The 24278-nt window shown below is 38.9% G+C and overlaps 1 protein-coding gene across 1 annotated transcript in view; it reads right to left on the reverse strand.

Annotated features, from left to right (window-relative positions):
* The window catches only part of AUH (AU RNA binding methylglutaconyl-CoA hydratase), a 114291-nt gene that overhangs the window by 56606 nt on the left and 33407 nt on the right, over window positions 1–24278 (reverse strand). Inside the window, exons 5-6 of the mRNA XM_005154908.3 lie at window positions 6105–6197; window positions 5164–5220 (exon numbers count right to left, since the gene is read on the reverse strand). Coding sequence (XP_005154965.1) covers window positions 5164–5220; window positions 6105–6197 — 150 coding nt within the window. The remainder of the gene's footprint in view (window positions 1–5163; window positions 5221–6104; window positions 6198–24278) is intronic.

The following is a 24278-nucleotide window of genomic DNA, read 5'->3' on the forward strand; positions in this document are numbered from 1 at the left end:
CTCATTGCTATCCAGTGAGAGGAGTATTCAGACTGAAACATTTTCAACAGCTAGGGCACCTACAATACCTCCTGCTGTGCTCATGCTTTCATGTCCACGAATAGGTTACTTCATGCTGAAACTCTTTGTCCGAGGACCATAAAATTTTCCTTTCATCTTGCCACCTAGTTTTTTAATAAACTTCTAGGGAGTCTTTTTTTGCAACCACTGTCCTGTAGTCCAATTAGACCACAACTGGACATCAGAACATAAGTTCATATTGAAGAAAACTGAAGAAGAGACAAACAGACAGTACAGCAGAGATGAAAAAGTCTGAGGTTCCTGGCGTGCGTGGAAGATAACTTCCTGGTACAATTGGTGAGGGAGCCAGCCAGGGAAGGCATCCTGCCTCTCTGTTGCTTGTGAACAGAGAAAGACTTGTGGGTGATGTGATTCTGGGGGCTGACTTGGACATAGCAGTCACAAAATCATGGTTTTCACTTCTCAGAGAAGAAAGGAGGGGGTCAGCAAAACTGCAACCTTGGACCTTGGACTGCAAACTTGGACAGGCAAACTTCAGCCTGATTAGGTGACTGGGTGACAGACTCCCTTGGGAGGCAGTCCTGATGGGCAAAGGAGTCTAGGATGGCTGGACATTCTGCATGAAGGATAATTTAAAGACACAGTAGAATTCAGAATGAAGCCTGTGTAGTCCAAAGGAAAATGTTTAGTGATCTGCTACACCAATTAAGACACACACACAGGTCTATGGGGCTGGAAGGAAACCACCCACGGATACTGAGAGAGCTGTTGCAGTACTCACCAAGCCGCTGTCAATCATTTACCAGCAGCCCTGGCTAAACAGGGAGCTCCCTGAAGGTTTGCAAATGTGACAAGGGCTGGAAGGAGGATCCAGGGAAGTACAGGCCTGTCACCTGGACCTCAGTGCTCAAGAAGGTTATAGAGAAGGTAGTCTTGAGCGCACCACACAGCGTGCACAAGACAGGAGTTCAGGCCCAGCTGGCATGGATTTATATAAGGCAGGTCCTGCTTGACTAAACTGACCTCCCTCTGTGACAAGGTGGTCCACTTAGCGGATGAAAGAAAAGGACATGGATGTTGTCTACCTAGACTTTAGTAAAGCCTTTGACACTGTTTCCCACAGCATCCTCTGAGAGAAACTGGCTCTTCACAGCTTGGATGACTGTACTCTTCACTGGGTAAAAAAATGGCTGGATGGCCAGGCCCAAAGAGTGGTGGTGAACAGAGTCAAATACAGTTCAAGGCTGACCACAAGTGGTGTTCCCCAGGGCTCAGATTTGGGACAAATTCTGTTAAATATCTTCATCAATGAGGAGATCAAGGGCACCCTCAGTAAGTTTGCTGAAGACACCAAACTGGGTGGAAGTGTTGCTCTGCTGAAGGATAGGGAGGGTCTGCAGAGGGATCTGTACAGGCTGCATCAACAGGCTGTGGACAATGGTATGAGATTCAACAAGGCAAACTGCCAGCTCCTGTACTTGGTCCACAACCACCCAATGGCAATGCTACAGGCTTGGGGAAGAGTGGCTGAAAAGCTGCTTGGTGGAAAAGGAACTGTGGGTGCTGACTGATAGAGCTGAACATGAGCCAGCTTGTGCCCAGGCAGCCAAGGCCAATGGCATCCTGGCCTGTATCAGCAATAGTGTGGCCAGCAGGTCCAGGGCAGTGATTACCCCCTGTACTCAGCACTGGTGAGGCTGTACCTCAAATCCTGTGTTCAGTTCTGGGATCCCCACTACAAGAGAGACACTGAGGTGCTGGAGTAGGTCCAGAGAAGGGCTATGAAGCTGGTGAAAGGCTTAGAGCATAAGTTTTATGAGGAATGGTTGAGGGAACTGGGGTTGTTTAACCTGGAGCAAAGAAGGCTGAGTGGAGACCTCATCTCTCTCTATAACTACCTTAAAGGAGGTTGTAGTGAAGTGGGTGTTGGTCTCTTCTCTCACGTAACAAGTCACAGGACAAGGAAACAGCCTCAAGTTGTGCCAGGGGAGGTTTAGACTGGATACTAGGAAAAATTTCTTCAATGAAAGGGTTTGTCAAGCACTCAAACAGGCTGTCCTGGGAAGTGGCTGAATCCCCTCCCCTAGGGGTATTTAGGATACACACAGATGTGGTGCTTAGGGACACATTCTACTGGTGGATTTGGAAGTGTTAGGTTAACAGTTTGACCTAATGATGTTAAATGGCTTTTCTGACATAAACAATTCTATAACATATGCTTGTTGTGATGCACAAAACCCTTTATGTATTGACTACTTTTTGGCAGACTTGCTTTAAAAATCAAAAATTATCAATATTCATTCTCAAGTAACTTCACCAGCCCTGAGTTATCAAGCCATTTCCTCTCTTACACACTTTCTCTGTTTCTCCAAATCTTTATTTCCTTACTAAACAATAGGATGTACTGAAGTGGAAAAACGTAAAGATTTTTCTGCTTTCCCTAGCTCACAGTCTGGCAGATAAGGTTTTTTTCATAGTGAAGAGAACTGGACAGAAATTTCCAAAGGCAGAAGAATCATGCTTTTCTCTCACAACCTGAGCAGCTGGCCTTTGTGTAAAGCTGTTGTGTAAAAGCAGGCACTGCTGTTACCCCAGTTGGTCTTGCTCTGCTGTCTGCAATGGATCAATTTTCTGAGGAGACTCAACCTGACATCACAAATAAGGTACACTCTACAAATGCCTACCTGGTTGAGACCCTCAGCAGACTTAAAAAGAACAATTAATTTTGGTATATTAACTGAGATCCAACCAACTGCTGTTCAACCCTAGGCTTTAAAAGGTTGCTGTACTTTTGCGCATATTCAAATGCAAAATTTCTCACACCTGTGAAATTTAGGTTAAATCTGGTCAGGCACTAGAGAGCAGACGACTGGATCTTCTGATGATCCTATTTCAAAGGATGAAATAAAACACAGAATACAAGGCCCAAAATATCATACCTGATCTGCCCTGAATCCATTAGTGTCATCCATTTAATACTATTAAATTCTAGTAGTGCTCTTCTAACATAACTTCCTGCAGTTTTAGAAACAGCAAATATAAAGATTTTTTTCATACAGCACCAAATACCCCTGTTAATTATTACCGAAGTTAAAATCTTTACATCTTTCCCATGCATGTGGCAGCTGATGGAGCATAATAAAAACAGCAGTAGTTTGCCATGCTATAGGAACCTACTCTGAAGGTGCAACACACTTTTTCAGCATGTTTCAGATGTACCAGATGGCAGCAGAAACTTACTGAGGCCTCTTAATGGATACAGCTCTCTTTTCAGCTGCACTGCCCAGTCCTGCTTTGGCTCAGAACAGCTTGAGGTAAGCATTATAAGGAAATATTCCATTACTGCATGAAGCTTATCACTGAAGTGGACATATCTAAATCAATACGCAGAATTAATTCACTCATTCTTTACTTTCTCCTAACATAAAGCACAATCACTTACTAGTTGGATGATAGGAGCCAAAAAGGGCTGAAACACTGTCATTGTCTCAACAGGATTAGTGCAAGTACATGCTGATCAGGAAAAAATTGTGATAAAGTCAAATACACTCAGCAGAAATAGTCCTCAGAAAGGCTGACAGCAATAGGGAAAAAACAGGCAATGAGCATACCCCAAAATGTTTTAAGCTTAAAAAGCATTGTAACACGGTGAAATCTGTCATATTTCAAGGAGCTGAAGACATATGCCCAAATCATTCTTTTAGGATGACAAAAAAAAAAATCAAACCTCAATCTTTGAATAGCAATAAAATATTCTGAATGAAACTCATGAGTCAGTCACCTAGCATTATAAGGTGAAAGCCTTAGAAGTTTGAAACGTCGATAATTAACTAAAGACAAGGAAACACGAAACAACCTAAATAAACTGAATTCTGAGAATATATGGAGAATTTGACCTGAATTTATTGGGTTAAAACTTAAACAGCAGAAATTTAGGCTGGATATAAGGAAGAAGTTCTCTACTGTAAGGGTGGTGAGGCACTGGAATGAGCTGCCCAGGGAAGTTGTGAATGCTCCATCCCTGGCAGAGCTCAAGGCCAGGTTGGACAGTGCCCTGGATTACATGGTTTAGTGTGAAATGTCCCTGCCCATGGCAGGGGGGTTGGAACTAGATCAACCCTAACTATTCTATGATTCTATGATTCTTTGACTAGAGAGTGTGTCTCCAATACTGTCCCGCAGAAATCCGCAGAAGCTGGTGGAGAGGAAGGACAAAGGGGAAAAAAATGCCAACAAATAACATCATTTTGTGTCTTTTTCTTCACTAGAACTTATTGTCCAGTGTTCCTATTATAGAAATGTTACTACCCTCTCCACATCAGCTGCAATGGTATCCACTACAACTGGATACAGTGGTTTCAAAATAGGTTCCACCCATCAGAAAGAAGATAGGAGAAAAGAAAATTTACAAAGTTCCCCAAGAACTTCCAGAAATGAAGACCAAAGTTAGAACTTGGTCACAGAGAGGCACTTGCTTTCACATTACTTCCCTTTTCCCAGAAATGCAGATACCTTAAGTGACAATGATTTATCCATAAAACAACAAAAGTTTTCATAACATAGAGACCTTCTTGAACATTAATCACTATATAACTTTCATTCACCGTGAAAGCAGGAAAAGCCAGTAAACTGGCCTAACAAATAGAAAAGAAGTTTTTGACCCCCAAACTCTCAAAAGATGTTAGTAAGACAAAAGATCTATTTACAGATGTACTTCTAGTTTTTAAACTCTTTACAACCAATTTACTAGCAGCATGAAAACAGAATTTGAATCCCAAAGTACCAGACGTTACATAAATGTGGATGATTATTTAAATTACCATTTTGTATACTCATAGTTAACTCGAATTTTATCCTAGTCTGACCCTTCAAAAAATTATTCAGCCTTCTGATTAAGACATCAAATACCATTTACAGAATCACTCAATACTGACTTAATTAATGAAGACTTTGGTTAAAAGCATAATATACAAATGCAACTCCCTAAAACAGAAATACAAGATTTTATTGATTTTGGTAAGTAATAGGAGCAGTAAGCTTTAAAACATGTGATGAACATTAACAGGAATACAAAAATAAGCAGAAATTCAGCGAGTATGTGTTATTTAGTTATCCATGGTAACAAAAGCAAAAGAGTCATACCTGCACCTGGAATGATTGCCAACTTCGTTTCAACTAGACCCATTTTAGCAGAAGAGGCTAAAAACAGAATGTAAATGAGTTCTTATTATGATCGATAGGAAAAAACTTAGCAAAATATGTCATAATGACCTACAAGATTGTTGATTTATTACAATTCCTCCATAAAGAACAATAAATCACTTAAAAAGCATTTGTTTATGAAAATCTTTAAATAGATTTAACCTTTGGTAAAAGACCCAAATACTTCCATAATCAATTACAATGAGTAAGAGACTTACTTGCAAAATATAACATACTAAAATAAAAAGATTGTTATTATCTGAGATCTCAAAAAGGGGCAGAGTTCTGTATCTGATTGTTATTATGAATTCCTTAGCTGACAGCATATTCTCTAAGGGTCAAACAGCTTCATATACCTTACGTTACTGGCAACTGTTCAGGAGCAAGTTTCCATTTACTTTTCAAAAAATGGCTTTACAGTTCTGACAGCTGGATAGGTCAAGGTTCCTCTTTTCAAGTGCTGTTGCCACTTTTTTTTTATAACAGCTTAATGGCTTGGCTAACAATACTCTCAATAACAACTTTTTCTTTTTCCCTGCAACCTGTTTAGATAAAAATCAACTCTCCATCTAGAATACTTCAAATACAGAAAAGAATACTTGAATTACTAAATAAAGTATCGAAACACTATATAACCCTTCCAGCAATACCGATAAAACAAATGTCATAAGAATAAAATAAAACATGTAACAAAACCAAGTTATTTGAAATTAAACATTAGCAAGTACTTAGATAGGTTTCTGCTAAATCCCTTTAAAATAACTGCTTAGAAACAGCATCAAATACAAAGTAAATTCTATAAAATTGTTGCCAAAACAAAGATTAGTCAAGCCATCTGCAACACTAACAATCCCTGTTCTATAAACAGGATTCAGACCTACCTGCCACTCTTATATCACAGGCTAATGCAAGTTCTAGGCCACCACCTAATGCAGCTCCATCTATTGCAGCAATAGTAGGTACAGGCAGATTAGCTGAAAAAGAAAGTGCCAATTAATTTACCACTGGACGCATAAAGAACATATCTGAAATACCATTTAATTACATTTTATTCAACGTACAGTCATGCTTTGGGAAGAAACTCACAAAACCAAGAGGGACAAAAAGGTGCTTGCCCAGCAACACTTTGGCAAAAATAAAATGACCCTCCTTCTATAGCACTTTGTGGCTAAATAGGTTTGCAAGCCCTTTCCTCTAGCTTCTGCTGACTTCTGACAAAAATCTGAAGAGTAAACTCTATAAACATACATAGCAGAGCTAGGCAAAAAATAAAAAAGAAACAGTTTAAAAAGGCATATACACAAACAGTCCCAGTTGAAATACAGATGTCTTAACATAATTAGCTGTGATGCTAGCATAGCTGGAAGCTCTCTGTGTCTTAATATTCCCAGATGTGGTGCTGTCACCACTATTGCCCCTTTTCTCCAATTAGGCAGCAGCTAACATCTTAATGGAACATGGAAAAGTTTTCAGTTTCAGATGCACGTGCTGCCAGTTCATGTGACAGGTAGCAGAGATCCAGAAGCCTGTGTGACCATGGCAGGTTTGTATTTTATTTATCATCTGTTCTGATCTGGGAAGTCATTTAAACATTCAGTTTAAAGTACTGCTCTTCATCTCAAACAAGTTTAAGTTCTGTTCTTCCCTCTTCACCACAGACTCAAATAAGTTTGGGGGAAAAAAGGTATTTTTCACTTGAGAAGTAAACTTTTTTACAGCTTTAATTAGATTTAACATAACATTTACCACAAGCTATCTGTAGTTTTCAACTACACTCAAACAGTATTTCAGTAGCACATTGCTGCTACTTCAGAGATAGTCAAAAGCAATTCATTAGCTGAACACATGGGCTACAGCTTGTTGAAATGTTAAGCCAACTCCTGACAGCAACAGATGGCTTTTTTTTCAGACATTAAAAAAATATTTTCTTTGTTTTAATGTTTCAGCTTCTTAATTCAATGACCAGTTCATTCAGTCTTACTTGGAACTGAAAAAGAAAAAAAAACCTGCTGCCAAAATACCAATGAGAATCTGGTGTGAGAGAATGTCCTCTCCTTTTATAATCTAGAATGGTAATGGGACCAAAAATGATTAATTTAATGCATTAATTACAAATAATAATTCCTTTCTTTAGTGAACTAGTTCTAAATTTAGAAGTTGTACTACCTAACTTACCTTTTTCCTTTCTGACAGATACACCTCAGATAATTTAAAAAAAAAGAAAACAACCAAACCATGACCAACAAGATGTTAATGTACATTAGCATGAATAAATCTATACAAACAGGTAGTCTCTCACTTGGTAACAAAACAAAATATCAAATTAAATGAAAGGCTACTTTCAGCTGCAAATCAAAATCCTTTTATGATTATCAACTAATGAAAATCCAATTGTCCTTAAGAAAAGAACAAAAATTTATCAATGTTTTTCAAGATTATAACAGATGTTTTAAATCAAAGTCCCTTGGGTGCTGGTTTAGATCTTGATTGATTATCTGAACCAAAAGAGACTACTGATTACTATCTGCAACAATCAAGCACTTGCAGTCACTTAGAAGAGCCCAAGATAGCAATTATATATTGCTCCACAGTATCCACCCCTTATTTCATACCATTCACATCATGCTCAGAACTCCCATTTTCAAGATCCCATCACTCTTATATATATACATACATCCACAGAAAGCATAGGAGACAGAGGAACAGAAATAAAATCTCCTGTTTCTCAATTTACTTTTTCTTAGTTATATGGGAAGACAACTCTCATTCCAGCAGGGCCAAGTTGCTGACTGAAACTCATAATCCCATCACCATAACCAATCTGCCAAACCGTCTTGCAATCCAAGTTCAAGGCTGATGCAGCCTGTATTTAAAGGAATCTGCCTTTGTGACCAGTAAATGAAAAATAATTTGCCTGAACACGAAGGCAGGGTCATTGTTAATTGTAGTTTCCAGCAGTTAACTGTCTGCATTTATGTTCTATTTCTCAGAGAATAGGTATGTGGAACACTATTTACACAACTTTTGCAGTAGTCCAAGGCAGCCTACTTTTCCTATGATAAGTAAGTTCCAAATTTAGCTATGGTACAATTTCAGTAGGCTATTACATACGGAACGTTACAAATCAGTTTGCTTTCAAGAATTACAACCAACATTCCTACCAAGAAATACTAAAATTCATAATTAAAAGGGAGAAAAAGCATTTTGATATCGTATGTTAGAATAATTGCTTCCCAAGGATATTAATTTTAAAGGATCATCTGAAGTGCCAGTTGACAATGAATGAAAGGCAAAATACAGATTTCTTTACAATAGGTCTATGCATACCTATCAAAATAATTAAGGAAATTAGTTCTTTTAACATGTTCTTGTGAAGCATCAGAAAAAGCAACATAGAAATAAATTAGCAATTGCTCCTGATTGTAAACTTGTTACCAAGGGTAAAGCTTCTTGGAATATTCAAATTTTGTAGCAGAAGAGGCATTTGTTCATGTTTATCTGCATAATTTTAATACACAACTGCCAAAACTGTTCAGCTCATAACAAAAACAGAGACAATGCTTGACAAATCATGCCCTGTAAACTTAACTTAGTTGTATGCACTCAAATTTTTAGAACAATAAATTATGGAAACAGACAGGTTGACCTCCACAATGATTCTACATGGCAAGGCTCATTTGCCATGAATGACAGGAAAAAAAATTCCAACCTATTTAAAGCTTTGCCAGGAAGCCCAGTGGTTTTATTCTCTATCATTCCACATTTTGTCACACTGTAAACAAATATAAGTCTCAGGCAATTGTATTACTAACCGTAAGTGCTAGATCTCAAATGGGTTTATTGATGTGCAATCATGAGCTGCATAGTAAAGTCCACAAAAGGAATTGTAAATATATATAAAAGGAACAAAACAAACTAGAGTGTAAAACACACAGAGAAAAGTAGATCATATACACAGACTGATGCTGTTAGTAGCAGTTAAAAAGAAAGACTACGTAATCAGCAGTGTTAAACTGTAGTTTACAGAACTGGACTTTACTGTGGTACATCAAAGTGTGGACATTAAAATATGAAGTGCACAAAGTAACAAGACAGTTCAGGCAACGAATTCATAAAGGATTACTTTACAGATCTACTGTATTGTAGAACATGCCGCATATTCTGTAGATAGACTTCCATTCTTCGAATCAAGAAAGTGTCCAAAGAAAAGCCAATACTCATGTTCTAATAAAACATCAATGCTTAATGATATTACAGAAAATGAATGTTCTATGTAGAGTAGCAAAAAAGAAGGGCCCATTTCAGTATATATTAGTACCAAGTCAGTGACTGAGCCAGATATAAGACAAAAATGCAGGGCTATATTCGAGATCACATAAGTAGAGGTTTGACTAGGTGAAGAGTAGACAACATGACAAGCAGATCAAAATAATTTTTGTGTATTAAGTTATTTGAGGAATAAGCTATTAAGACAGAAGGTGATATCACCTGGATAAAAAGACACTTAATGGCCATTCAAGACATGATACAGATGAAGTGACCAAGAGGGAAATTGAAGAACTAAGAAATGAATGGTATGTAAAAAACTTCAATAAGAGAAACTATACATAGTAACATGACACAGTTAATTAAGTCCAATAAACCCATAAAAGCTCAAAGAAAAGTCAGAAAAGTTAGAAAATATGATATAAGCAGTATAAAGAAATGGGCCTGTTTCCTACTCCACAGTAACTGTGGATCTTCAGCTCAACTTGAGGAACTCATTATTTGTAAATATATGTTACATGTAGCCTTAGATAAGGCTGACCAGCAGACTTGGGATGCCTCCTGCTTTCCTTCCCATTACTGAAAGACAGAGTAGAGAAAGATAAACTCTCCTCGATTTTGTCATCAGTACAGACTGTCACAGGAGAAGGACTTTACACTTAATGACATAAAAGCACATCTAATGTAGGAAGCAATCTCAAAGGATCACAACTGTTTTGAAGCAGGTAACTGTTAATTCATCTTTAAGTAACTTTCCATATGATGCCCACTACTGGTGACTAACAAGGGATTTCCCTTCTGCTTAGAGATGATTATATTAATATGACGAATTGAAAGACCAGCATAGGAATACAGGCACCAGGTCTGGAGGGTTCTATCAAATAAACAGTTTCTCAGATGTGTGTCACAAAGCCCACACAGCTGATTCATATTATTGCAGGCACTGACACTTGTCAAACAGAAAGCAGAAGCTGCCTGGATTCTACTGACCTGAGAGGTACATGACTATTTAATCCTCTGACTAATTCAGTAAAAAAGTTCTTAAAAAATTACAGATATGTAAGACACTATCTGAGAGGAAATACAATTACACTTGATACTTTCTTTACAACTATCTAGCAGCCTTTCTGTATTCCTGCACAACACCTGCAGTATTCCTTCCTATAGCTGGGTATAGAAACTATCATTAAAGATCTGGAAATCCAACAGTCTTACGATTCAATGTCTCTTAAAGCAAAAGGTCTGCATTGTTACTGCAGCAACACTTGCACTTCGTGATTCCCATGAACCAGGAAAGAGAAGTCCTTGGAAGCCCTTTCAATCCCTAATAATGCACAAATTATATATCATCCTAAAATACAATTAACTTCTATTTTTGACATACTCTTGCACACACAAAGACAACTGCTTTCAATTCAGCTAACCACACCAGTCAGAAGTTGGTATTTAGGAACATTCAAATGAGGCCCCACTTCAAAGTATGTCTTTTCAAGTATTCAACATGAAAGACTAAAATGACAGCCATCTTAACTCCCATTACTATTCTTCTGTTGTCCTCCTGTACCTGGATAACATTGAAAAAAAGTCCTCATATTTCATCTTTCTTCTTACTTCAGTGACCTCTGGCAATCTATCTTTGGAAAGAACAATTATTCAGATGTAAATCAGAAGCTAGTGACTACCTCTAGCGCCTACTGAACTAGATTCATAAGCTTGAGTTGGCTTTAATTACCAACAGACAGCCATTAGTCTTAAGAATTTGTATTTCCCAGTACTGACAGAAAAGAAAGCAGTGAGAGTACTCCTCTCAAAAACTGAGTCTCCAACAAAACAAAAGAGTTCCCAGAGTATGAAGAAATAGATTGTCCAAGCTATTTATTCCTCACATGAATTTCTGATTACTTGACAAATAAGGTCCATTAGTGCACAGCTTACTACGACTACCAACTTCAGGGGCATTTGTAGCAGCTCAGTTTTCCTTTTTAATAATGGATTTCATAAAACATAAAGCAAGAAGGATGAATAGTTTAAAAAAAACCTTGCATACTGTATTACATATATTACTGAAGGAAAGTATGCTATAAAAATTCACGGTTTTATAAAAAGTTCAACAATTCATTATCTAACTAAAACAGATTAAGAAAGTGTGGCAAATATCTGCCTACGTATGACTGCAGCACGAGAAACCTTTAAATCACGTAACAGTGACATGCGTCAGTGCCCCTCACAGTAAATGTTTCCTGAGCCTCCCATGTTTCAGTTTGTGTTCACTGCCTCTTGGGTCTACCTTCATCTTAACTCCCCCCACCCCCCTTTAGGTATTTATCCCTATTGATGAGATCACTCCCTGAGCCTTCTCTTCTCCAGGCTGAACAACCTTAGTTTACTCAATGTTTCCCCACAGAACAGGGGGAAAAGTCTATTTATCCAGTCTATTTATCACCTCCATGGCCCTTCACTGGTCTACCTTCAGTAGTTCCACCTCTCTCTTGCTCTGGGGAGCCCAGAACTGGGCACAGTACTCCCAGGTGTGGCCTCACCAGTGCTGAATTAAGAGGAAAGATCACATCCTTCAACCTGCTGGTGACACTTTTCCCATTGCAGCCCAGGACACCATTAATATCCTTTTCTGCAAGGGCACAGTACTGGCTCATGCTCAACCTGGTGTCCACCAGGACCTGCAGGACCCTTTCTGCAAAGCTGCTTTCCAGATTGTTAGCTCCCAGCATGTGCTGGTTGTTCATACTCAGGTGCAGGACTTTGCACTTTTTTGAACTTAATGAGGTTCCTTGTCAGCCTATTTCTGCAGCTCACCGAGTCCTCCAAATGATGGCACAACCCTCTGGTGCATCAGCCACAACTTTCACTTTTATATCATCAGCAAACTTGCTGAGACACTGTCATCTAGATTATTGATGATGTTGAACCGGACTGGAACCAGTATTACCCCTGAGGTAGATACTGCTGGCTAGGGACCTCCAAGTAGACTTCATGTTGCTAATTATTTTCAAAAAATAAAAGGGCATAAACTATGAACTTTGCATGGCTAGTAGAGGCAGCCCCTGGGCAATTATAGTAACTGACATATTCTTTATATTAGGAACATTTTACTGACAAAATTACACTTTAACCTAAGTTCAGTTAGGTCATAGGAAATCAGAAAAATAATTGCAACACAATACCATATCTTGGTTTCATCTTTTGGGATCTTTTCCTGAAGAACAATCATAACATTAAGATGTCATATGAGATTTGTAATGCCAATCATGTTTCAGGCTTTCCCTTGCCTTGTAAAACCTGTTACCAAGTCAGTGACTAAAATAGTTTGCTTGCATTTTCAATTGCAAGCACCCTCATAGAAAAAGGTCTTTCTGAAGAGGAAAAAAAAAAAAAGATAAAAAAAACCAAATACTTCAACAAGCACTTTCATCCATTCTGTAACAGAATGAAAACCAACCAATGTTATGTAGCAACATAAAAAATGGCTGAGACTGTCAAATCTTCCTCTATGAACTTGAAGACAAAGAAGATAGGTCAAACCATTTTTATTCAAGGCAAGTTATTAAATGCTACAAAGCTTTACCTGCCATTGCTGCAACAAGAATGAAAGGTGGTTACTCAAAGTAACTTAAATATTTACTTACATTTTTAAAATACTTCAATCTGCAAAAACATGACCACATTTTTAAGTCTGAATGGTCTACACATGTGCATTTGGATGCACACAATTCTTTTCCATACATTTGTTAGTTACAACTGTGACAGGCTTTTAGGTACCTTCCAATTCCACCACTTTGGATAAGGAGATTAATAGACTGTTACTGTTGACAGCTTTATTTGAACAGTACTATCTTTGCCTTAATACCTTCAAAGTTCAGTCAGCCAATTGGTTGCAAGAAAGAGCTACATTAAAAAATCATTTTTAGTACTTGTGAAGAAATTCTGCTTTAAATGAAAGTGACTGCTGCACACTGTTTACAGTTAAGCGAAAGATATTGGTAAAGCTTACCTTCCCTTTATTATGACAGTAGCTAAAGTGTTTTCTTAAGGCATCTGCCTCGATCCCACTAATTTCACAGTTTCTTCCAGTGTTCACTCACTCTTATGAATGACCCAGAAGAAATATTCTTGAATTAATCAATAAATACCTAATGCAGGAATATTATGTTCTTAATTTTAAGATTTTCTATTTGGTGTGTTATTATGGAGAGGTAATAGGACAGTGTGTTTTATATTCTTTACAACAGGAACAAAGCCTGAGAAATTAATGGGAATGAAGGAGAGGTACTCTCATCATATCCTTTAGCTAAAGTCTTCTGTAGCCAACTCTGCCATGATTCTCTTCTTGTACTATATAAAATGTTGACGCAGGAGTCATGGACTTGCCAAAGTTTATTCAGATAAAGTGCTCCTTTTATACCCTTACACCCTTAGGTTTCTTATGTAACAGCCTTGGATACTGAGCTCTAATTGGTTAGTCTAGAGGATACTATCGTTTACATAGCTAATGTTTATAACTTGTTATAATTGCGATTAAATACCTTACTCTAAAACTACAGTGGGAAACTACAACCTTGGCAGAGATCATTCTTTGCACATCTTCAGTGGAATATTACAAAGGCCTAACAAGACAATTGACCTTGCTTATGCCTGCCAAGAATCTTCTTACTTTACTATAATAAGGCTCAGGGTATCGGAATCGCTCACTACGTGGCCTTGGCTCTTTAAGAATTCCCACAATAAAATAGTTTGGATATTTCTTTAGTGGTACACTTCAGTTTGATAAATAAATTCTTCAGTTTCTTCATACTTCCTAGTGTTTCTTTTTGTAGTCTGCCCTCAGTAAAACAGTAATGAAGTAAAGCCTAAATGACAGAATCTACTTTCTGGGTAAATTAAGAAAAGCTTCGTAGTAAGTTCTTAAATGTACTTACTGAGGATAGGAAATATGACAAATAATTTCAGTTTTCTTCTATCCAAACACAAATAGCACAGCGCACATTCAAGCACTGAATTCACAAAACAAAAGGACAGAGTCACAGACTGGTTTGGGTTGAAAAGGACCTTAAGATCATCTAATTTCAAGACCCCTGCCAGGGGCAGGGACACCTCACACCAAACCATGTCGCCCAAGGCTCTGTCCATCCTGGCTTTGAACACTGCCAGGGATGGAGCATTTACCACTTCTTTGGACAATCCATTCCAGTGCCTCACCACCCTTACAGTAAAGAACTTCTTCCTTACATTTAACCTGAACTTCCCCTGTTTAAGTTTAAACCCATTATCCCTTGTCCTATTGCTACAGTCCCTGATGAAGTCCCTCTGCAACATCCTTGTAGGCACCCTTCAAATACTGGAAGGCTGCTATGAGGTCTCCATGCAGTCGCCTCTTCTCCAGGCTGAACAGCCCCAACTTTCTCAGCCTGTCTTGGTACAGGAGGTGCTCCAGTCCCCTGATCATCTTCGGGGCCCTCCTCTGGACTTGTTCCAACAGCAGCATGTCCTTCTTATGTTGGAGAAACCAGAACTGCACACACAGGGGTCTCACGAGAGCAGAGTAGAAGGCCAGGATCACCTCCTTTAACCTGCTGGTCACACTTCTTTTGATGCAGCCCAGGATACGGTTGGCTTTCTGGGCTGCAAGCGCACACTGAAGCCGGCTCATGTTCAGCTTCTCATCAACGAACACCCCTAAGTCCTTCTCTGCAGGGCTGCTCTGAATCTCTTCTCTGCCCAACCTGCAGCTGTGCCTGGGACTGCCTCAACCCAAGTGTAGGGCCTTGCATTTGTCTTGGTTGAAATTCATGAGGTTGTCATTGGCCAGCTTTTAAGCTTGTCAAGGTCTCTCTGGATGGCATTCCTTCCCTCCAGCATTATCAACGGAACTATACAGTCTAGTGTCATTGGCCTACTTGCTGATCACCAACACAACACTGTCGACACAGGAGTCCCGGACAACATGGAGACGATCAATGTGATCAAACGATTGCCAAACTTTATTAGATACAGTGCTCTTCTTATACCCTTACTCCCTTATGTAACAGACTTCGATACTAAGCTCTAATTGGTTAGTCTAGAGGTTACTATCGTTTACAGAGCTAATGTTTACAATTTGTTATAATTGTGATTAAATACCTTACTCTACAAATACAGTGGGAAACTACAACCTTGGCAGGGATCATTCTCTGCACGAAAACATGGAAAGTTACAGAGGAATAACAAGACAACTGACCTAGTTTAGGCCTGCCAAGACTCTTCTTATTTTAAAGGAGCAAGACTCAGGGTATTGGAATCGCTCACTATGTAGCCTTGGCTCTTTAAGAACCCCACAAATCCCCCTTCTTGTTTTTGAGCGATCCAGACACCCTTTACAGCTTTTTCTATAAAGTGTCATATACATTGTAAAATACAAGGAATAATCATTAAAAGTAGGGTTAGAAATGTTAGTAACATTAAAACACCTTTGATAATATCTTTAATCCAACCTGTGATTCCTTAAAGCAGAAGCATTCTGTTGCAAACGGAATGTGAAACAGCTGCACAAATTAACTGCTTATGAAAATATACAGAACACCGTCTGCGCTCAACACAAACACACATGCATGGGATCCCACAAGCACACTCCACACAACTACAATATTTGAAACACAAAATCCAGACAATCATTACTCCCTCTACACAGTCCCACATACAGAACGTGGCACAAGGACCTTCTGAAGACTATCAGGAAACCATCTCCGAGAAGCATCATCACAGTGCCAGGTGGCAGGCTCAAACTTAGCGGGCGTCCCCGCAGAGGCTCTGCCTCCCTCACATCGCATGAGGCTTGGGCTTTTATACTGACCAAAATGCACACTCATTCTGACACAGGTGGCCAGCCTATGTCAGAAGTTGCCAGCAATATCTATATAGGTTTCCAAGGGTTGATAGAAACATGGACATACTTATATTTACCAACTTCTAGTACATGAGTATCACAGAGAGACTGTATCAAAGGAGTTGTATAGGGGGTCCCAACTCCACGGTCTGCTACAGCCTGCCCGATACCACTGATAAGAGCATACGGGAGACTTTCCCATCTCTGGTGGGAAGCACACACACCATGAGAAACCGTCCAATACATCTCCATCCCCCACCCATCTTGCTTCTCCCTTTACAACTGCCCATTTATCATGGGGATCTGGGGGATATAAATCAGGCTTCTTTTCCAGATGAATAGCCTCCAGGTCAAAAGGGCTATCCAGGTCAGCATCGGCATTATCAGGCGTCAGAATCTCAGGAACAGCAACAGCAAACTGATGAACGTGCACAGGCTCCTTCTCGGGGTCAATAGGACCTGAATCAAAAGCATCATCTTCAACCCCATCCTCAGTCTTCGCTGCTGCGGCGGCAACCGGCGGAGTTTCGAGGAGGTTGAGGGATGCGCTGGTCTCCATGATCTCACTTTTTGACTTTAATGTCTCTAAAACAGTTCTCCAAATGACTAACAAACCTTTCACAGTGTCATTGCCTTTTGTGGCTGCATTCCACAGTTTAACTCCTGCCCCATTCCACAAAGAGATCTCAAGTCCGGTAGACTCATCAATCTCTGGGTAATGAGTCTTCAACCATTTCAGCATTAACTTTAAGTCTGTCTCTTTAAAGGCTGCTCCCTTCACATTAAGAGACTGAAAACATCCATAAATCAGAGGCTACTTCCTTAGTAATTTTCTCCCAAGTCCCGAGATTAAAAGCTTCGCCGACTCCCACAATTAACTCCTTACTCCAGAGCAACAATCTTTTTAGCATAGGCTCCATTCCGAGGCTTCTACCTCCAAGTACATTCCCATTACTGATCTTGTCCCACAGCGTCTGTCCTATACATTCCCATTCAGAAACTTCAAACGCTGCCTGCACAGTGAGCAGAAGACCATGGTCTTTGTAAGGTGGCACTATCGTATTTTAGTCCTCTCTTAGAGAGAAAATTGGAGGAGCTCCATTACTGCCTGTTCAGCTTTGGATAGCGAGTGCCCCATTTCCTCCCTGGCCGCTCACGTGATCAGGGCGAGATCCCAACTTTGCAGCTAGCTGACTTCCACAGTGCCAGGGCAGCGCCAATTTCGGCCAGCTCCTACCCCCTCGTTCCTGATCAGACTTCAAACCCTCTGTGAAGGTTACCGATCTGAGGGTCCCTTGTTCTGGTGCCACTTGTCGACGCAGGAGTCCCGGACAACATGGAGACGATCAATGTGATCAAACGATTGCCAAACTTTATTAGATACAGTGCTCTTCTTATACCCTTACTCCCTTATGTAACAGACTTCGATACTAAGCTCTAATTGGTTAGTCTAGAGGTTACTATCGTTTACAGAGCTAATGTTTACAATTTGTTATAATTGTGATTAAATACCTTACTCTACAAATACAGTGGGAAACTACAACCTTGGCAGGGATCATTCTCTGCACGAAAACATGGAAAGTTACAGAGGAATAACAAGACAACTGACCTAGTTTAGGCCTGCCAAGACTCTTCTTATTTTAAAGGAGCAAGACTCAGGGTATTGGAATCGCTCACTATGTAGCCTTGGCTCTTTAAGAACCCCACACATGACTGACAAAGACGTTGAACTTCACTGGTCCCAATGCCAACCCCTGAGGGGCACCACTCATTACCCATCTTCAGCTGGATATTGAGCTGTTGACCGCAACTCTCTGTGTGCAGCCATCCAGCCAATTCCTTATCCACTGGATGATCCATCCATCAAATTGATGTCTCTCCAATTTAGAGACAAGGATGTTGTGCAGGACAGCGAACACTTTGCACAAGCGCAGGCAGATGACATCAACTGCTTTGTCCCTATCCATCAGTTCTGTAGCCCCGCCATAGAAGGCCAACAAATTGGTGATGAAGCCATGCTGGCTGTAACCAACTATCTTCATATTTTTCATTTACCTTAGCATGGTTTCCAGGCAAATCTGCTCCATGATCCTGCCAGGCACAGAGGTGAGACTGGCTGGTCTGTAGTTCCCTGGGTCTTCCATATTCCCCTTCTTGATTATGGGGGTTATATTTCCTTTTTTCCAGTCATTGGGAACTTTACCTGACTGCCATGATTTTTCAAATATGATGGACAGACTGTGGCTTAGCAACTTCATTTGCCAACTCCTTCAGGACCCATGGATGGATTTCAAAAGGTCCCATGGATTTGTGCACGTTAAGGTTCCTAAGATGATCTCAAACCTCACCCTCTCCCACGGTGAGCTTAAGGCCTTCATTCTCACCGTCCCAGCATCTATCTCCCAAGGTTTGAGCAGCATGGCCAAAACACTTGCCAGAGAAAAATGAGGCAGAGAAGTCATTGAGAACTGCAGCCTTCTCCAAATCCAAGGTAGCCAGTGTTCCAGTTCTCTTCTGGAGAAGGCCCTCATTATCCCTAGTCTGCCAAGGAGAAATCATTTCAGCTACAGTTTTACATTCTACTTCTATGTAAGTTGTTTCTTTCTTAGAGAGCACACTACATAAAACTTGAACAACAGCACAACTATAATCTCTAAACGCAGTGCATACCTAGGCAAAAGTTGTGTTCAATACAAGAGTTCAATATGCTATTCTGAAGTCAAAGTCTAACGCTGGCCCAAGCAATGGGCCTAGGATTTCTTCAATAGAAGAGCAACATAATATTTTCGGTACCATGCCAGGAGTTGCTGCCCTTTGAATACCAATTTGTTCTAGGAACTGAGTCAGAGATTTGAAGCAAGGAAAGCAAAAGCTAACAAACTATTCCTCCTCATTCAGAGGCTGAAATACATAATTTCAAACCTGCACACGGCAAGAAAAGGGTAGAGTTTCACAGTGCACCAAACATGTACATTGTAGCTCCCCAGACAAGAAACAGAAGCCTTGGATATGAAGTCATACTGGAGGCGGGTTTTAACAATGTGCAAACTGGCTATGTTCATCTCAATAAACCATCTGAGTTAGCAGCACCCTTCTTTTGGTACAGTTTCTTCTTGTGTGAAGAAAATTAAAGAGCCACATCCAGAGCACAGTCTCTTCCTCATAGAACAGCATTTTGAATTACTACCAGAAGGAAAACTGAACTACAGCTGAGGCTATGTTAATATTTTTCAAGGCTGTACAGCAGTGCCAGAGATCAAAGCTATGAATCAGCAATGAAAAGCCACCTCCTTCCCTAATTCTCAGCTCTATAAGGAAGGACTATCATCTCATCCTAATAATTCCAGTCCTCCATTTCCCATCATTCTTTATAACAGTTTCTAGAAAGTTACCATTATGGGGGAAAAAGGTGTATTAACAATTGTGGAAGCAATGCTGTCATATAAATAGCTAATGAACATCTTGGTAGAGAAGTTTAATGTTGCATTCATTGCTTCTATAATGGTACAGAGCTTAGCATTGTGTTTTTTAATTAAAAACAATCCAATGCAATTTGACAAAGCTCATAATTTCAGCTCTGCAAAGGCAGTACCGTCTATTTAGGAAACAGACAATACTTAGTCAAAGAGTATCTTAAATTAATTCAATGTTAAGAGAAGCAGTAAATCTACAACTGGAAAACAACCAAGAGCTCAGTAACTGTTCAGAATGCTAGGAGTCTTGGACTGTGTTAGCTACGCTCTACACTTAACTGAACAGGCAACATAACCCATCAAGAGAAACACTGTGCAAAATCTCCCTTTCACAGTGTCAGCAAGGTAGGGCAACCAAGATGCCTAAGGATGGCTGCTAAGCATGGCACCACTATCTGCAAGTATTTTCTTTCTCAGATTTTATACCTACCTTTGATATTCCATTCAGCTTCCCAGTGAATGCTTTTAGAAGTTACAGCCTGTATCTGCTCTTCCCTGAGAGAATGCCACAAATCTTCCCACTGGATTTCCAAACTAGAAATGCTCTGCACTGCTGCCCAGATTTATCTCCAGCACACACAAGAAGATTTGGTCAATCTTACATAAGCAGTCACTAATTACAGTAGTAATCAGGTCTGGAGTGTTCATTACTAAGTCAGAATTTTTAGTGTTAACCATAGGTCCACAGAAGCCCCAGAAACTCAAAGAGTAAAACAATACACTGCTCTGACCTCATCAATGATCAATTCTTGCCTGTTTTTGAGATTTTATGATCAGAAGGTGGACTGGTAGTTAGCAGACCGGAAATCAAGTGAGACTTACATAATCCTTATCTCACTCTTGGGAGCTCTTGAGATCAAGTTTTGACAGCCTCCATTCAAAACCAAAATGTAGCACATACTGTAGCACAACCTAAGAATTTCCAAGGACGTGTGATCTTATATAGTCAAAAAAAGAACTTTGTGGAGAGGAGACTCTTCTCCTGAATGATGAGTAAGAGCACTCTCTTAGGTAAATCAAAAGTTTGGTGTTGACTGAAAGAACCCACAATGACAGAAAATTGCTAAGAAAAAAAAAATCTGTAAATAGAAAATTGTATCTGCTTTCAATAAAATAAATGGCACACAATTAGAAATAAATGCAAGTAACTGACGACAAGGTGCTTTCATTCAAGATGCTCTCACTGAAACTGGACTATGTCAAAACTAATCACATCTGTGAAAATTATGTCTAAACAAAATTACTAGATATCACTACTTATTAAAGTTGTATCAGAACTTAGAATTAAAAACCCAATCAGATGTCTTAAACAAAGAAATCTTAAATTTTTTTTCCCCATTTGTGGGATTCAGGTACTTGCGCTATTTTCTTTGGAACAGCTTTGCTAACCAATGGTGTTTCTCACATATTAGAGATTGCAGCCAAAAATCACTCTAAATATAAGTTGCTGTGGTTTTTGCCAAGCTCAAATTCTTTCTGCAGCTTCACTTTTTCTTTCTGTTAAACAAGTTTTTTCTACAGGAAAGTGATTACTGCGTTTCGCTCTATGCCTGGCCTCAGTTTGTTTTCCAACTGAAATCCTAACAGATGATGTGTATACGACAGTAGTATCACAGCCCAGACCCCACAGCCAGTATTAAGAACATGGACTTAATGGGAGTCATACCATAAAATACATGCTGAAGATCTGACTCACAATGATAGCTCCCTCACCCCACCCTCAACCATCAAAAATAAGGTTTCTGGTAGTCAGTAACATGTGATTTTGTTCAGTCAAAGCTGTTTTGTTGTTCACTGCTGCAAGATGTCTATTAACGCTTTTTTCTCCCGGTTTTTCAGAGGGTAAAGACAACTCTTCATCAGAGATTAAGAACCTCAAGCAGAATATAGTAATGGACAAGTAGTCTTGTAACTCCTATTACTGAAAAAAACCCCAAACCCTACAACAATATCAACAAAAAAACACTACCACAACCCCCCCAATTTTGGTATAATTTCAGCAAAAGCAACCACTGCTAAAAATAGAGGCTGTTTTGATTTTTCCCACCCTCAACTTAAAGCTCTAAGTACTGCAACCAATGGCTCAATACCATTTTTTTTCAGCTCTTTTTTTAAGTGCTTATTTTTATACCAAGTGGTATTTACTGCAGTCTTAATACTTCACCCAAATTTAGCAAGAAGTTATAAATTAATCCCATAAAAACAAGTGCAGTATGCTTTTAATTTCCAGAAAATTCTCTTCTGTAGCTGTATTCCAAAATGATGCTACAGCTTTTTAAATTTAAAGGATTTTAAATGTACTGAAATTTACAGGAACTAAAGCCAAAGCATGCCAGTTCTAAGATGCTAAGTTTGCCAAGTTGTCCAAGATGTAACTAACCTTTTGAGTATTTTCTCTAGAAAGATAACTTAGTGGTCTTTCTGAAAATACTGTTAAAAAGAAGTATCTTCTTAATAGGTCACACATCTGAAGACAAAAGCAATTATCAAAACATGACCTATTTCCAAAAAGCAAAAAGTAGAACAGACCTTATATGAGATTACAGCATTAAACTTGGATAGAAAAAGAATAAAGTGGGAGATTGGAAATACTGTTCACTGGCCATCTAGCATTCTGTAGTGGCGACTAATAACTTGAAAATTGTTTCCCCTCTTTAACCATCTCACAACATTCTGGTTGTATTTTCAATATACAGATTCATTGCAGTAATCAAACACAAATACAGTATTCCATTAGTTCTACAAAAATTACATTCTGTAATACCACATCACTTTTTCAGAAAAAAAAAATAATTGAGAACCTCTGACTTGCTATAAAATTAATTTTCACTTCTATTCATAAGGGCGTCACACAGCATAACACCTTGTGCATTCATCTAATTTATAAAATCCACTTTTTTATATTCTCTACTAGAGCCACATTTTAAATTGCTCTGCAATGGCCCTTCAGTAGAATGTCAGAACCGTCCTATAAATACATCTACTGTTGGCATGTGCTCAAACCCAACAATGCCTCAAAAATGTATACTGTTGGAATACACTATGTGACTTAAAAATAAGAGCTACTTCTATAGCATGTATATCCAATCATACATGATATGAAAATTGACCAGTAACATTACAAGTGATATCTCAATGTTATTTTCCAATGCTGTAAAAAAGCCTTTCAAAAATGAACTGGGAGATGGTCAAATATCATGTAGCCATTAAAGAATCTTCCTGTGACTGTTCTGTTTGGTGTTTTAAAGCAGAAACGGCAAAATGGCAGGACAGAGGGAATAAGGAAGGAGGGATGGAGAAGGGGAAGAAAGAGGAGTTGCGGAAGGGGAGAAAGACACTCCACCTAAGAAAAAGTTTTGTTATAATATTGCTCAAATGATATGTTAAAATTCTTTTTCTTTTCCAACCTGAAGCACATGTAACTGCTGTTTTATATTCCTTCACAAACCCTCCTATCTAGGTACTTTAGTGACCTACATTCTCAAATATTAATTCCACTTACAGCTTCATGCGCCTTTCTTGAAAAAGAGACTAGAGATCAATGAATGAAAGTATTCACAATGGTTTCCTAAAGCTCCAAGTAATTCACCATTAGCATGATGACATACTGCAAACCTTTTAGATAACACTAAAAATCTGCTCACATATTCAGTAGTTAAATATTCTCACAGGAACCTTAATGAAGTTGAAGATAATCAAACATTTGTCTTAAAGTCTTTTCAATTCTGAAGCAAAACAAAGCATCAAATCATTGTGTAACTTTCCCAGCCATTCAGCACAGAATGATGAATCCAAATACTTGTTTTGACTTTAGATATTTTTGTATGTTAAAAAAGTCAAAAATAGCTGTTTTTTTTAATATGTATTTCCTGAACATATAAAAATCTTAAAACACATTGCCCCCTCTTAAACATTAATAGCAGCTCAGAAAGTATTTTCAATAACTTCAGTCCAAAACAGAGTGAAAAAAAAATATTACTTAGAGCTAAGGAAGCCTCCAAAATGTCTTACCAAGTAACTAACTAGAAAAACTTGTTGCCTCTTGCTCAGCATTCCAATAAAGGGCAAATGCCAGCATGAAATACAGTATCAGCTGCAGGAAATCAATTATGTATTCACTTGCTGATACTTCATTATTGTATATATTTATTTAAAAACCACAGAAGATCTGCTTGGCCTCAGAAACAACACATTAATTTGAGGACACAAGTTATCTCCATTAAGTACTTAATCGAAGACTCATTCAGTTATCTGTCATTTACCTGCAAAATCATATTGGTTTCCATTCATAACATTCTGCCAAACCAAGATCCGATGCAGTGTTATTAAGGAAATGCATCTAAAAACATTCTCTAAGAAATTTATTTTTACTCAGTTTTGAGCCAGAATTTCAAGTGACAAAATAAAATGCATGTATACAACAATTGTATAAAATTAAT

The sequence above is a fragment of the Melopsittacus undulatus genome, chromosome Z, assembly GCF_012275295.1.
Source record: "Melopsittacus undulatus isolate bMelUnd1 chromosome Z, bMelUnd1.mat.Z, whole genome shotgun sequence".
Taxonomy (NCBI): domain Eukaryota; kingdom Metazoa; phylum Chordata; class Aves; order Psittaciformes; family Psittaculidae; genus Melopsittacus; species Melopsittacus undulatus.